Raw genomic sequence first — 15,290 nt, 5'->3', positions numbered from 1 at the left:
TAGGGGGTGTCTCCCCCGAAAACATCACTTTGGGAAATAACGGACACCCTAATGGATATACTTTATTTAAAAAGTCTGCTGACTAGGTTGTCCTCGGGGTGTTCAGACCCGGATGTCCAGTTGTGGGGTTGGTTGAGTTGGGTTGGTTTGGTTGGCGTTAACCACGTAAGCCGACTGGGTGTCGGCGAAAAAGTTAAATTCTTCGTTGTCCATTGAAATTATGTTCTCAGCCAGTATATCCAAAGCGCAAAGGTACCTAGGTTCCGGATGTCGTTGTTGGGCTGTCATTCGTCTCATCAGTTGATTGGGATGGTTGGCGATATTTCCTACCAGTATCTTCGCGGATTGCAGTAGATACTTGTTCAGATGTCGGTCAAAGATGAGTCCGGTGCACATCCTCAGTATTTTTCTCTCGAACATTTGTAGTTCCTTCATGGCTGTCTTGAAGATGGTGTACCATACTGGAAAGCTGTAGGCAATGACTGGTCGCAGAAGCTGCTTGTAGATCAAGAGTATCATTGGTTGACTCAATCCTGTTCTTCTTTTCATCAGAGGGTGAAGGCGATGGAAAGCAAAGTTGGATTTTTTGAGGACCAAACGGGAGTGAATGTGGAATCTGAGGAGCTCGTTAAAGTTGATTCCTAAGTACTTGGCGTTGCGTTTGGCTGGCAATCTAGTTCCATCTGGAAGTGTCAATGTGATGCTTCTTCAGCTTCCAGCAGATAGACAGCCTCGTCCTCCTGATCGTCTAAGGCACAATAGTTCCGACTTGGATGAGTTGATTCAGATACCCCATTTACTGTAGAACTCATACAGTTTCCGAATGTGAGCTTCGACTTTCCTGGCAGCTATTATTGGCGAGATGGACTTGCAGTATGTGAGTGAATCGTCCCCGTAAAGTAGGTTCTTGCACTCACTTGCAGGTGGTTGGTCTGACGTCAGGATGCTGTAAAGGAAGGGGCCAAGTTTGGATCCTTGAGCTACTCCAGCTCTAATGCGTTTGATTGTTGATTTCCGATCCTCCACCTGCACAAAAAGTTTCTGGAAGAGAGAGATTAGTGCTAAAGGAAAGCCTAGTAAATGAAGTTAATGGATAAGGGCCTCTATCCATACACTGTCAAATGCGTTCTCGACATCCAGAAAGCATGCGACGGTAACTTGATTGTTGTTTAAAGCTGAGGTGATGTCTTGAACTTCATGAGCGGATGCAGTGTGGAGTGCTTCTCCCGAAAGCCGAACTGCATGTCTGGGATGATGTTGTTATCGCTGCAAAACTTCTTCAGCTTCCTGAGGGTCAGCTCTTCCAAGAGCTTACTAAGATTGTTGAGAAGAGAGATTGGCCTCTAATTGGAGATCACGTTCCTAGAACCTTTCTTAGGAATCACCACAATTCTTGCAGTTTTCCATTTCTGCGGGAAGTAGCTGTTGTTGATAGAGTTGTTGAGGATAATAGCTAGGAATATCATTATTGTTTGCGGGAGCCTCTTTATTACGAAGTTGGAAACTCCATCTGGTCCAGCTGATTTCTTCGGTTTCTATGGATTAATTATATCAGCAGTCTTTTCGGGCGTATTGGTGTCGCTGAATGTCACTTTATCCGGGTTAGGTAGCAAAGTACTTTGGATGGATGCCTCGCAAGGGTTCGGTGCGAAGTTACCTTCAAAGTGGGCTGCAAATGCTTCTGCTTTTTCCTGAGATGTTGTTACTTCCTTCATTGTTGGTGTTAACGACTTCCGGCATTGGTGACTTTTGTCCAACAATTCGGTTGATGTTCTTGAAGGCATCAGGTCCTGGCCTTATTGACTGTGGTCTCTTCTGGAACTGTGTGTTGTTATAGTGTTTAATGGAATTACGGAGCATGATGTTGGTGCACTGTAGCTCACTCCACACTGTCCGATAATTGGCGTTCGATGTATTCAGGTCCCGTTGTTGAATCCTTTGGAGGCGTTTCCTTAACCGTTGCTTGTGGGCGTATAGGTTTTGCACCTGCTCTGGGAGATGTTGGTAGCGGTCCTTTGATGTCCTCGGCTGTTTTTGATTGTCCACTGCCAATTCTAGGGAGTCAATAGCAGCATCAATTTCAGTATTCTCAAGGTTCTTATTGTGTGGAGGAAGCGTGACGGTTTGTTCGACGATTCTCTGCAGCCGGTCTACGTCATGACTTTTGATGATTAAGTACGCCAATCAGCTATCGCCTTGCCTCCGATGCAAATAGTTGTATCCATCCAAAGGTGATGTCTCGCATCCAGCCAATCAGCTATCGCCTTGCCTCCGATGCTAATAGTTGTATCCATCCAAAGGTGATGTCTCGCTTTAAAATCACCGCCGATAAGTGCTTCAGTTCTCTCTCTCCCTGTGAAGTTGTCTTTTTCTTAGTGCCTGTGCTAATCTCTTTCTTAATTTTTTTGTTTGTTGTTTTCATTTAATTTATGTCTAAACAATTATTTTATTATAATAATTATTGTTTCCTCTTCTAAATTTATGTTTTTTGTTTAGACAGTGTATTTCTTATTGTGTTTTTTAATTTAATTATGTTTCTTTGTTAAAATAGAATAGAATACACAAGTAATATAAAAGTTAAAATATATAAAAAAATTTAATCTATATGTGTGTCCATTTAGTTCTGTATCATGTACATGGTGTTTACTTCCCCGTAAAGCTAAATTTCATTTTCTCTTATTTGTCTCTTCTTCTTGCTTTTTACAGTGTCTAACATCTAACCATATACTATCCATCACTCTCTTTTTTTTTACTACTAAATATTTTTTATTCTCTTTTTTTCTTTTCTCTTGCCTCAATAATGTTATTTGTTTTATTTTTATGTTAAATAATTTTTTGCCTTATAATAATTCTGGGGTGAGTGATTTTTTAAATAAACAATATATAGTTTATAAATTTTTAATAAAATAATAGTTAGTATTTTAACTTTCAATTGCCTCCTTTTTCATCATAATTAATAGTTAATATTTTTTTTCCCGTGTGTTGTGTTTTTGTGTGATCTTGTTGGTTCTCTTGTATACATACATACATAGTGACATAAACAAATCTAGGGCTACCACCTGCCATTTTTGATTGTTATTAAGCTTTTCTTTTTTCTCTATATTTTTTTTTTTTTTCATACAATATGGATTTAATAAGGTGTTTTTTTTGTAATTCAATAATAACGGAGGCTTCTGATAGACTCACAAGAATGCAAACGATCGCTCTGCAAAAGTTTTCACTCTTGTGTAATCACTGCAAAAGTTCAAATATTTCTTTACAACTACAAAATTTAAATACTAATCTCGCTTCGCTAGTGTAACAAATAATGTAGACATGGTAAAATCTGTAGTGGATAATAACTCAGAAAGATTCTTTAGCCTGGAAAACAAAGTTGGATTGCTTTTTAAACATTTTATTGATCTGGAAGGTAATGTGGATAAAATAGAAAAAGTTATAGACTCCAATAGTAGAGCTGTATCACTTAACACTCTAAGCAGTGATAAAAACCACTCCAAAGTTGTTAAATCGTTAAATAACTTAGACAATGCCCTTAATGAGGTATTGGACACCAAAATTAATAAAATTAATTCAGAAAATTTAAAAAATTCGCGGCTTTTAATAAAAATTGATGAAAATTTGACTTTGATTAATAAAAATATAAATAATCACAATACATTTAATAACTCAACTAATAATAAAATTTCTGAATCCGTTCTCAAACTTTCAAATGAAGTTGAGAATTTATTAACAATAAGCAATACAAATTTTGATGAAAGCAACAATCATTTCGCAGCTTTGGAGAATGAGTTAAAAAGTACCAAAGATAGTTTAAATAAATTGATCAATATTGAAATTTCTAATTCCACGATTCCCACTACCAACCAAACTTCGGTCAATGCTCTTGAAAACCCTGTTTCAATGTCTATTCAGGAAGAAATGCAGTTTCATGTTCACAACAATAATCTTACAATAAACACTGAAAGTTTATCTAATAATAACATCAATGTAAACTCAATTCAAACTCAAAACCCAACTAACATCACTTTGCCTATTGCTAATACTAATTCTCCAGTAAACATATTTCAACCTAGAGTTGTACCCTGTCCCAAAAATATATTTATCTCTAAATTTGATATTTCAACATCTCATACAGACATTTTAGATCACATTAAGTCTGTCCTTATTAAAAATAACGTTTCTAATGACCTAAACTTAAAAAAAAAAAAAAACAAAAAGGTCTAGTGGAAGAGTAGCATCATTTAAAGTCTCAGTTCCCGAACCTATGTTTAATTTGTTGATGCACCCTTCATCATGGCCTGATAACACTTTTATTCAAGAATTTGTAAACAAAAACACACAAGGGTCAAAAATCCATTTAAATGCAGCTTCAAAAAACTAATATGCTTGTCCCTTTATTATCAAAATGTAAGGGGATTTCGCTCCAAAGCTTCTGATGTATTCTTAAAGTCGCAAGAGCTTCCTTTTGATGTTTTTGCTTTAAGCGAAACTAATTTAACTAATGATTTTAATAGTAATGAATGTTTTTCATCAGACTTTAATGTTTACCGTAAAGATGGTCAGTTAGAATTAGGGAATAGGTCTGGAAGAGGGGTTCTTATTGCTGTTAACACTAGTTACGACAGTTCTCTGATTGAAATTCCTAATACCGAAAACATTGAAATGATTTGTGTAAAAATTAAACTTATGCGAAAAAACATTTATATTATGTGCTGCTATTTGCGACCTTGCAGCCCCATCGAAACTTATCAAAATCTCATTAATGCAGTTGACTTCTTGGATGACACTATCGAAGTTCATGATAACTTATTGGCCCTAGTTGATTTTAATCTTCCTAATCTGTCGTGGTCAAAGTCCGAGGATGACTCACATTTTATTGCAACTAACGCAACAACCGAAAAAGAAACTTTATTCATTGATAATCTGTCTGATTGCGGCTTACTTCAGATTAGCGATATAAAAAATAACTTGAATAGGCAACTCGATCTGATCTTCTCCAATGATGCTCATAACTGCATCGTAAAGGAAAGTAGCCTTATTCTCTCAACTATTGACCTGTATCATCTACCACTATGCTTAAGCTTCGCCTATGAACATTGTAACTCAGAAGTAGAGTCTGAAAAACAATATTGTTTTAATTTCCGGAAGGCTAATTTTAACAAACTGAATGAGCTTCTAAGTAATATAAATTTTGATCTTATTTTAAATAGTGTCAACGATAGTATCGATAGTTTAACCACCAATTTTTACGTAGCCATTTTCGAATGTTTTTACCAGTCAGTACCGTATTCACAAAAGAAAAATATGTCTTCTTCACCCCCATGGTATTCAAAGGAGCTTCGTTCTCTACGCAACTCCCGAAACGCTCTATGGAAGAAATATTTAAGATCTAGATCAGACATGGATTTTTCTCTTTATATGGATGTAAGCAATGAATTTTCGAGCCTTTCAAAACTTCTCTACGATGACTGCATCAATCAAATGCAATTTGATTTAATTTCAAACCCTAAGCGTTTTTGGCAATTTATTAATCTAAAAAGAAAGTCAGATGGTTATCCTAATACCTTAAATTATTTAAATCACTCTTCTAGTGATTCTAAAGTTATAACTAATTTATTTGCCAATTTTTTCAGCCTTGCGTTTTCTGATAGTAACTTTGTGCCTGATAGTAACTACTTCACCTACATGAATAACTGTAACCAAACATCTTTAGTATCAATTAATATTACTGTTGAAGATACAAAAAATTAATAAACTTAAGAATGATTTCTCATCGGGTCCTGATGGCTTGCCCGCGATTGTACTAAAAAATTGTGTAGCCCATTTAGCCTCACCTATTGCCACTCTGTTTCAAAAATCCATAACTCTAAAGTTTTTTCCATCAATCTGGAAGGATTCATTCATCATCCCTATTCACAAAAAAGGGTGCAAAAGTGATATTGCTAACTATAGACCAATTGCCAAATTATCGTGCATCCCAAAACTTTTTGAAAGTATTCTCTTCGACACACTATATTTTAATTGTAAATCATTGTTTTCAGCCAGACAACACGGTTTTCTGAAAGGCAAGTCTACGACCACTAATTTAACCGAGTTTGTATCGTACACTTTGAAATCATTAGAAAATAAGAACGAAGTTGATGTCATTGCTACAGACTTTAGCAAGGCGTTTGATAGAATATCACATAAAATTATATCGTTGAAACTTAAAGCTCTAGGATTTCCTCCCGGTTTTATTCAATGGATGAATTCATACCTTTATAATCGTAAATATCAAGTACTTTTTAGATCTTCAATCTCAGATCCATTTATTGCAAAGTCGGGCGTCCCACAAGGAAGTCATTTGGGCCCCATAATTTTTATTTTGACAATCAATGACGTAGAATCAGTCATTCAGCATTGTGAAGTCTCTACGGACGCAGATGATATGAAAATCTTTAGGACAATTTCATCGTCAAACGACCCTTTGCTTTTGCAAATTGATTTAGACAATTTCTTTGTTTTCTGTCAGAAAAATAACTTAGATCTTAATGTTGAAAAATGCCAAGCAATCACATATTCCCGTAAACGACTCCGTCCTCCACCACGTGACTATTTTATCAATGAATATATTGTTTCAAGAGTAACAACCATTAAGGATTTGGGTGTAATTTGTGATAATGAACTTAACTTCAGATCCCACTATGACAATATTGTATCTAGGGCTAATTCTGCTTTAGGTTTCGTCAAGCGCTGGTCTAAAGAGTTTTCTGATACTTACGTTACGAAATCACTTTATACCACGTTTGTGAGGCCTTTACTTGAATATGCTAGCCAAGTCTGGTCCCCTTATCACCAAGTCCACATCAAGAGAATTGAAGCAGTACAGCGTAGGTTCCTCTGTTTTGCCTTAAGAGGACTTCCGTGGGTTGATAATTTCAACTTGCCCCCTTATCAAGAACGTTTGCAACTCATTAACTTACAATCTTTAGAAAAACGTCGCGAAGTTGCCGATGTTATTTTCATACACCAAATTTTATGTAATGTAATTGAAAACTCCACCCTCCTTGAGCAAATTAGTTTTAACGTAAGTTCCTATTCTCTCAGAACGACCCCGCAAGCTCTTCATAGAACTGATTATGGCAAAAACGAACCGATTACGAGAATGTTAAGGAATGTTAATAAAAATTGTAATATTTTTGATTGCAATAACAGCAAGATCACACAAAAAAACCTACTATATGGTATTTCATAGCTCTCTTGGACCTAAAGATTAGTAAAGATTAGTAAATAGTGAAATAGTAAAAGATAAACTGAAACTGGACTTTTTATTTTTTTTATTATTTTTTTTATTGATGTAACAAGTGCTTAAGCATGCTTTTTTATTTTATTTATTGTTTTTTTTTTCTACACTTTTTTAATTTTTTACTTATTTTTAAATTTTAACCTTATTTAATACTTTATTTTAATTTTTTTTCTATATGGTGGAATGCTTCCCCATGCTCCTATATAGATACATATTTATTTTTACATTTTGTATCTGCTTGTAATAAGCAGCCCCGCTCTTATCTCGTGTTTATTTTTTTCTTCAAAAAACTCTAATTTAAGTGCCGATATGACTAGCCACCGCAAGTGCCATCATACTCGGTGTAAATGGACCCCAGCGCGTGCGGTATCTGGGGGGGAAAGAGGCGTGGGATAATTTAATTTAATTTGACAGGATGCCGTTGAGGGTTTGCAGATCTTTAAGAATGTTTCTGACGGTGGAGCTGCACTTGAAATATACGCTGATAACCGTCAAAGTTTCATCTCCCCCCACGTTTATGATGATGGATGGTATATAAAAAAATAACCTTAAAAATTCTGTTTTTTGTTGTTTGCCACAAGGTTCCCTTATATTTCTACTTTCTAATCATGCTCACTATTTTGCTCATACTTGCTCATCTTCAAAATATTTACATTTTTGTAGACTCATTTTCAGTAGGTACTAAAAAAACAAGGACTTTTTCGAATTGGCTTAAATTGTAAAATTTTCAAATATAAAGGTGCTTTATGAGTTTGTTTTAAGTTAAACAAAAAGCTGTGGATGCTAAAGTCCCTTTCAAAATATTTTGTTCCAAAATATCGGGGAATTTAATTCCTCTTTTCTCATTTTTTGTACAATTTTCTCACGTCATTTTTTTGTTTTTTTTTTTTTTTATTTGTTTTTGTAGGAATCTAGCATTATAAAAAACAGTGATAAGATTGAATTTTGAAAAGTTGGACTTTTTTTTAAGGAACTTTGCCTGCAGAGTTTGCTCTCATTCGATATTATTTGAATACTTATTATTTTTTTGTGAAATTAATCATTACTTTGATATATAAATATGTGTTTCTGAAGGTTTTCTTATTCAAAGAAACACAAATATTGTATATTCTGATTTTGTCCAAATCCCCCATACACTCGACGCACTGTAATGTGGTTTAACCCAAGTGACTCCTGATTTTCGGGCAACCTATCATTTTAATGCAGAATAGAGGAACTCAAACTTATTGAAATAAAATGCACGAAATTAACCACTTTTATGTTAGTTTACTTGTAGATTTTAAGACCTGGCTCTATATAAATTTTTAAAAAATTTTGATGCTGGGGAAGAGCCGACATTTAGGGTAAAATTTTATAAAAAGAAAATTTTTCTTTTGTTTTTGAAATTGCTTTGAGTATTACGTCTGCAAAGTTAAATACAAATTATTAGAGCCGTTTTCGAGTAATTTGCTATAAAGTTAAAAATTTGTATGAGAGGTACACTTTCACAGCGAGATATAAATTAAAAAAAAAAAAAAATGAAGGGGCAAGGGCGGCAAAAACTGAAAAGCCTATCATCATTTTTAAGTTACTTTTCGCACTTTTTAAATTCAAGCTTTTGCTAATGGAAAGCTCGTACCTACCGTCGGCTTTGCTATAGAACTAGAGATTGCAATCCCGGGATGATTTTCCGATCCCGGGATTTCGGGATTTAAAAAATTCAATCCCGGGATTTGAAAAATATTTTCAGACTCAACTTGGAAGGCAAAAAAAAACAAGTTTTATGCATTAATTTTTATTATTAACAACGGACAAAGACCAAAAAATTATATTCTTCATAAATACAAACAAAACAAGTAAAACAAAATAGCTTTAAACAAAAATTAAAAAATATTGCTAACGGAATAAACTATATATTCTAAACATTATTTCATAATTAATTCAGTTTGTAGGTTTACTTAAGAAATAATTAAACAAATAAATAAATATAAAATTAAATTAAATTGGAATTATTTTTATAATAAAATCGAATAAAAAGCAAAGGATCAAATGTTTTGGCTGCAAGTCTGCTTCTAAATTTGGTTCCAAAACATGCAGCAGCAGAAAATGCACGCTCGGGTTCAATACTCGTTGGAGGGATGGACATTAAATATTTATGTACCTGCTCTAAGTATTTTCCTCTTATCTTATCTTAAAAGCAGCATCCCTATTTTGATAGCTTAATTAAAGTCGTTTCATCAGTCGCTTCTATATTTTGGTGGGGTTCTATGTTTTTGAGACTATTTTTTACTTCATTTTCTAATTCTTCGCAGCTTGAAGAAACAGGAACAGGTTTAGTTTCATGAATATAGTCATCGTTGACAGCACCCACACGTTTTAAAGTTGATGTAATTTGCTTTATTAATGTTATTTTGTTGGGATTTGAAAATAAATTTCTTACTTCTGGGCTTGAGTTTTCGAAAATTACTTTTGAGTTCTGTAGGTGAGCAAGAACACCAGATAATTCTGCTCGCCGCCGCAAGCTCAAGCGATTAATAAAAGCTGTCCAAAGTTTGTTAAAGTTTTTGACTCTAACTGCTTAAAAAGAAATTTAAGAGCACCATCAGCTGTATACTCAAGTTAGAATCAGAACGGCAAAGAAAGAGATTCAACTGTTAATTTATTGGAGCCAGGGGCCTTATTTTGTATTACGAAACAAAAGGCAAAACAACGATACCCAGGACAACGATAGTCACGACATAGAGCGATTTAGTACAACGATAATGCATGGTTGAAAATATTGCCAGATAAAAATGAAAAAACAATTTTTTTTTCAAGCGTACCAACTTCACGCCAATGAAAAGCTGTCAAAAAATAAGTAGATAAACAAAATCTTCAGTGGCAAAAAAATTTAGTTTTACTTTTCTTGTGCTTTTTAATAATATTTTCTATTCAAAAACATAATGAAATTGAAGTTATGGACATAATTTGTGATTTCGACTATTTATTTTATGAATTTAAAGAAGAAAATCATCTTTCCGAGAACTTTATCTCTGCCATTGCAAATTGGCCATGAAGATTGAGATCAATTGTTTGTTTTATCGTTTTGTTGTGTTGTGGTGCTTTAATAATAATAAAAAATTTACTCCTTCGTTTTAATAACTGAGTATGTTTATATATTTGTTATTTCATTGCAATCAGTGGAAATAAAATTGGCTTCGAAGTTGGGCAATTTTTTTTTTTAACCAAGACAAACGAGAACGAAAATCAAACGATAAGGAAATGACAGTCGTAAGCATTAACGAGTATCGTTGAAATCAAACGATCATTGTAATAGCTAATCGCATTTGAACGAGAACGAAGTAATTTCAACGATAATCGTTTTACAAAATAGGGCCCCAGTACTTCAATAATCTCATTTATCAAATCAAAATCTGTTTCTTCAAACCTTATAAGGTGATTGAGATCGATAAGCGATTTTTGAATGCTCTGTTTTAAAAGTGCAAAGCGTTCAATCATCGTGAGAAGTCTATTCCACAATCAACTAGTAAGGAAAGTTTTTTCCATTTTTTTTTTTTTGCAGAATTGAGTCATTTTTTGTATGCAAATATTTAGCCACCAATGGGCTGGGATCCCGGGATTCCGGGATCCCGAATCCCGGGACTTCAATCTCTATATAGAACCCTAAAATCTAAGAACTACACTAATACTTACTTATCTAAATTTTCCAGCCTTTGTTTATTCAATTTTACGCATATAATTAAACGTTATACGCATTTTTACGCAACTTAAATGTGAGTGAAAGTGCAATTGTATTTTCATGCACTTGTCTTGATTAAATTCAAGATCAAAACCTGGATACATTTATCTCATGAAACATAAATCTGATAAACATGTTTCAGCAACAAGGGTGCGCTTCCCCAAAACATTTAACATTTTTATAAAGCTGAATATTACTCATTTTATAGCAAAAAGTTGACAAATTATATGAGAAACATTCTCCTCCTAGCGAAAAGGAAAGTCTTATACCTATACCCTTTATTTCGTTAACCTCTAAAGGTGTGAATGAGATGACATAAATTTGTTGCTTAATGTGCGGTGCGGATTAACAAAAAAAAAACATAAAGTTGAAGGAGTCGTCGACGTCGGTCGTGTTGCAGTGGGATGTGTTTTTTTTTTTTGTTATTATGATTTCTTAATATTTTAAAATCAAAAGCCGTTCGGTTACATAAATGTGCGCTTCTCTGAAACACGCCCCAAAATTTTTCTCCAGCTGCTTCAAGTAGGTCTTCTAGTTTTCTTCTTTTTTGTAAGCCGGAAAAAACTGGACAACTGATATATCCATTCATGATTTCTGAATTCTGTGCCATCCACTCACTTTGGGATTTCAAAATAGCTTCCAACGTTAAAACCGCCTCCCCCCCCCCCCCCCCGAAATTTTTTGTTTTAAGAAAAAAAAAAACATTAATTTGCTGCTAAAATTCCCAAAGAAAAAAAACATTAATTTGCTGCTGAAATTCCCAAGCTTAAGGGCTTATAAAGTATATAATTATGTTATAATCTCGCTATTTGAATGCGGATTGATACAAAATACAAATTTACATATGTTTATGTTTATTGTTTCACTAATTTCAGCCAATTTTTTGCGTCACGAAGAATCTTAGTGATTTTTGACAAAAAAAAGAATGCGATCTTAGCTTTTGCGTAGATGTACATATAAGAGAAATTAAGATAATTAGTTATACATATGTAGGTATTTCACAAAATTTCTGTGGTCGCACAGAAATTTTGTCGTTTTCGTCGTTTTCAAAATATTGAGATTTATAGTCAGAAGAAATCCCTCTTCAATGCTGCATCCAAGCTAAGCTGACGTCACAATTTTTTCAGATTTTTTTTCCATTGACTGGACGACTTTATGAAGAATGATTTGGAAGCATATTTGCTGCAGTTATGGAAATTGCAATGGGTAGTACACTCATAATCGCAAAACAGAGAAAGGGAGACAATTATAAAGATGGTCTTATTGAAGCGTATTTTCGTCGGTCGCTCTATGTTCCGTTTTTGGACCATTTAAACTTTAAAGGCACAGTTAGAAAATTGATAAAGCTTGGTTTGTTCGTTGAGTCGTTCTAGCGGTTGAGTCCCATGTCAACCCCCACTACCTTAAGACCCCGCTCGCACTAGTTCCGAATTAAGTTGGCAACAGTCACTTTGCTTTTTAAGCGACGAACCGCGAATCTGCATTTCTAGACATTTTCACTTAAATGCATCCTTTTTATCCCCTCTATTCACTGCATCGATCCCAATCCTCCAACTGTTGCCTTGAAGCCTAAATTATCAATTCCCGTTGCACGAGTTTCCATAAGATTGCATGAGTTTCCAAAACTTTGAAGAAGTTTTTCTCAAAACAACAAATTTGCAGATTCCTATTTTTTGCTTTGTGCCCACGATATATGTATGTTCCCCGAAAAACATATTCAGCCCTATTGTGAGTTTCACGTGAACAAGATTCCACCCGGAAAAATTTAATTTCCCTTTTCCTCTATTGTGAGATGATGGCGAGAAGCTGTTCGCGTCCCGAAAACTCCTTGTATTTTGCTTAAATGTTTTTGTTTTTTTGTATTTTGTTTTAGTTAAAATGCGAGGTAAGCAGCAGTGAAAAACAAATAACCAGTTTAGCGGAAAATGCTTATTTCATTCCGATGCAACTTGCGATAGCTTTTTAATTTTCGGACGAACAAAAATATTGCGGGCGAAAAAATGTCCACGTGAAACTCACAACAGGGCTGATAAATAATACAAAACAAAATGGTTATTTTATTTTTTAAACCCCCCCCCCGAAAATTTTTTCTGCGTTCGCCCCTGGTTCATTGTATTTATTTGCGAAACAATAACGGCCATATTATTCACTAGTTTAAAAAATACATCTGGATGCTAAGAAATTGAAATGTCAAAAAATAAATCCAAATCTATGATATCACTATCACACAGAAAAAATAATTTTTAACTATTTTTTAACTCTTTTCATAGTTAAAATTTATTTTTGACATTTGACAATCTTACATCCAGATGTATTTTTTAAACTGGTGAATAATATGGCCGTAACAAACCAAAATCCTGCTTTTGTTGTAAAGCTAATATAAACAATGATTTGGATCACGAAGAAAATAAAACACATCTAAAAACACTGTTTAATATAGTAAACATAATAAAATTTTCATTAATGGTTTTATTTTTTTATCCGTCTGTTAAACTTCACAAATTTATTGGTATGAATTGATTTACAAATTACAATATAGATTGATTTTATTTTTTTTTATGTAGAAAAAACGTCTCAGTCTTATTAATTCAAATACGGATTCAGATACTACTGCTCAGGAAGATAACAACTCCTTTTCACATGCAAACATTAATCGCGATTGGTCTCAAAATTCAAATAACTTAAATTTAACATCTAGACCCAGTTCACCGGGATGTAATACAGCAAATCAACATATAAGCTCCTCAGCGCCAGGAACCGACTGTTCAACAGAAGCATCATTTCTTTCCAAAGAATTGTATGAAGGCAAAAATAATGTTCTTGAATCTACAAAATATCAAAAATTAGTTCAAGTTACTGATCGTTCAAATGATGAGGTATATTCAGCCACCACAAGTGTAGTTCGAGCAATAATGACACTTTCACAAGGTGTTGAAAAAGCATGTGCTGCAGAGTACTTAGAATTGGTTAGATATGTGGGAATTGAACTTCGAAGTCTTCTAGTTTCAGTGGATAAACTATCCATACTATTTCCTCCTCAAGCTCATAAGTAAGAAAACAACAATAATTGTATTAAAAATATAAGTCATGAGGTGGATTTTTTTTTTTATTTTCAGAGAAGTAGAAATGGCACATCAAGTATTATCGAAGGATATGTATGAGTTGGTTTCAACAATGCGCCTGGCTCAACAGTATAACGAAACGACGTTAGATGTGGAATATAGAAAGTAATAAAAATTAGTTTAATATTAGGATTTTTCTATTTGTACTCTGGATTTTTTTTATTTCAGGAGTATGCTGTCAGCAGCCCATGTTTTGGCAATGGATGCCAAAAATTTACTTGACGTCATTGATTCTATTCGAGCACGATATGTGTTTGTTAACCAATGGAGTAACACACAACATTCTTCATTTCAAACCAATAAAGTAGTATCAGATAAATTGGTACAGGAAAATGATGTACCTCAAAAAGATAATTCCTTATCCCAGAACTACCAGTTGTCTTCAACGTTACCATTGCAACCTTCCCATACAAATGAAGAAGGTTACCAAATTATGTCAAAAGACACATCGGAAAACAGTGTTAGTTCTCAAATTCGAACTAACATTACTAACTCGTTTTCAGTTGGTTGCTTCGAAATTTATGACAACAAATGCGCAATAAATGAACATATTAGATATGTTGAACCGAAATCAACCATATCGGGTTCCAACGATTTTGACGAGTCATTAAATGATATGGTAGTTCGGTCTTCAACAAAATCTTTCGAAAATATTGATACCACAAATAATTCCAAAGAATCCCCAAATGAATCGCTTAAAATCGTGGAAGGAAATAATCATGTGTACTGTAATCTATTAATAACATCTGGAACAGAGCAACTTGTTCACAATTAATAAATTAAAGTTATCTATTTTAGCGAAACATACATTTGCTTTCGATCATTTATTTATTTAAATATATATTTATTTTAGATAAACAAACTTGAATTACAAAGCGAAAATGCAATACAAATTGGTAGGTTTTTTTTAAGGTTTGTCATAACTCTTAATACCCAACTTAAAGCGTTTTATCTTAATTCAAATAGCATTTAAATAAAAAAAAAAGTTTTATTCTTTTTCGTTTTCTAGCAAACATACAGTAATTTCAAGCAAACCCTTATTGTTTTTTTTTCTTAATCTTAATCTTATACTACGTTTCAACCTACACTAAATCCGAGATTTAGCTAAGTAAATTTAGAATAAATCTCGAGATTTATTCTAAATCTCGGATTGAAAGTAGGTGGA

The 15,290-nt window shown here is 33.8% G+C and overlaps 1 protein-coding gene across 1 annotated transcript in view; it reads left to right on the top strand.

Annotated features, from left to right (window-relative positions):
• The window catches only part of LOC129906508 (uncharacterized), a 121,563-nt gene extending 106,631 nt beyond the window's left edge, over positions 1 to 14,932 (top strand). The window contains exons 4-6 of the mRNA XM_055982288.1: positions 13,568 to 14,052; positions 14,120 to 14,230; positions 14,294 to 14,932. Of these exons, the coding sequence (XP_055838263.1) occupies positions 13,568 to 14,052; positions 14,120 to 14,230; positions 14,294 to 14,900 (1,203 nt within the window). The 3' untranslated portion in view covers positions 14,901 to 14,932. The remainder of the gene's footprint in view (positions 1 to 13,567; positions 14,053 to 14,119; positions 14,231 to 14,293) is intronic.
• The last annotated feature ends 358 nt before the right edge of the window (positions 14,933 to 15,290 follow it).

The sequence above is a fragment of the Episyrphus balteatus genome, chromosome 1 (assembly GCF_945859705.1).
Source record: "Episyrphus balteatus chromosome 1, idEpiBalt1.1, whole genome shotgun sequence".
Classification (NCBI taxonomy): domain Eukaryota; kingdom Metazoa; phylum Arthropoda; class Insecta; order Diptera; family Syrphidae; genus Episyrphus; species Episyrphus balteatus.
The sequence above is the reverse complement of the archived record's forward strand: the minus strand, read 5'-3'. Positions and strand labels throughout refer to the sequence as shown.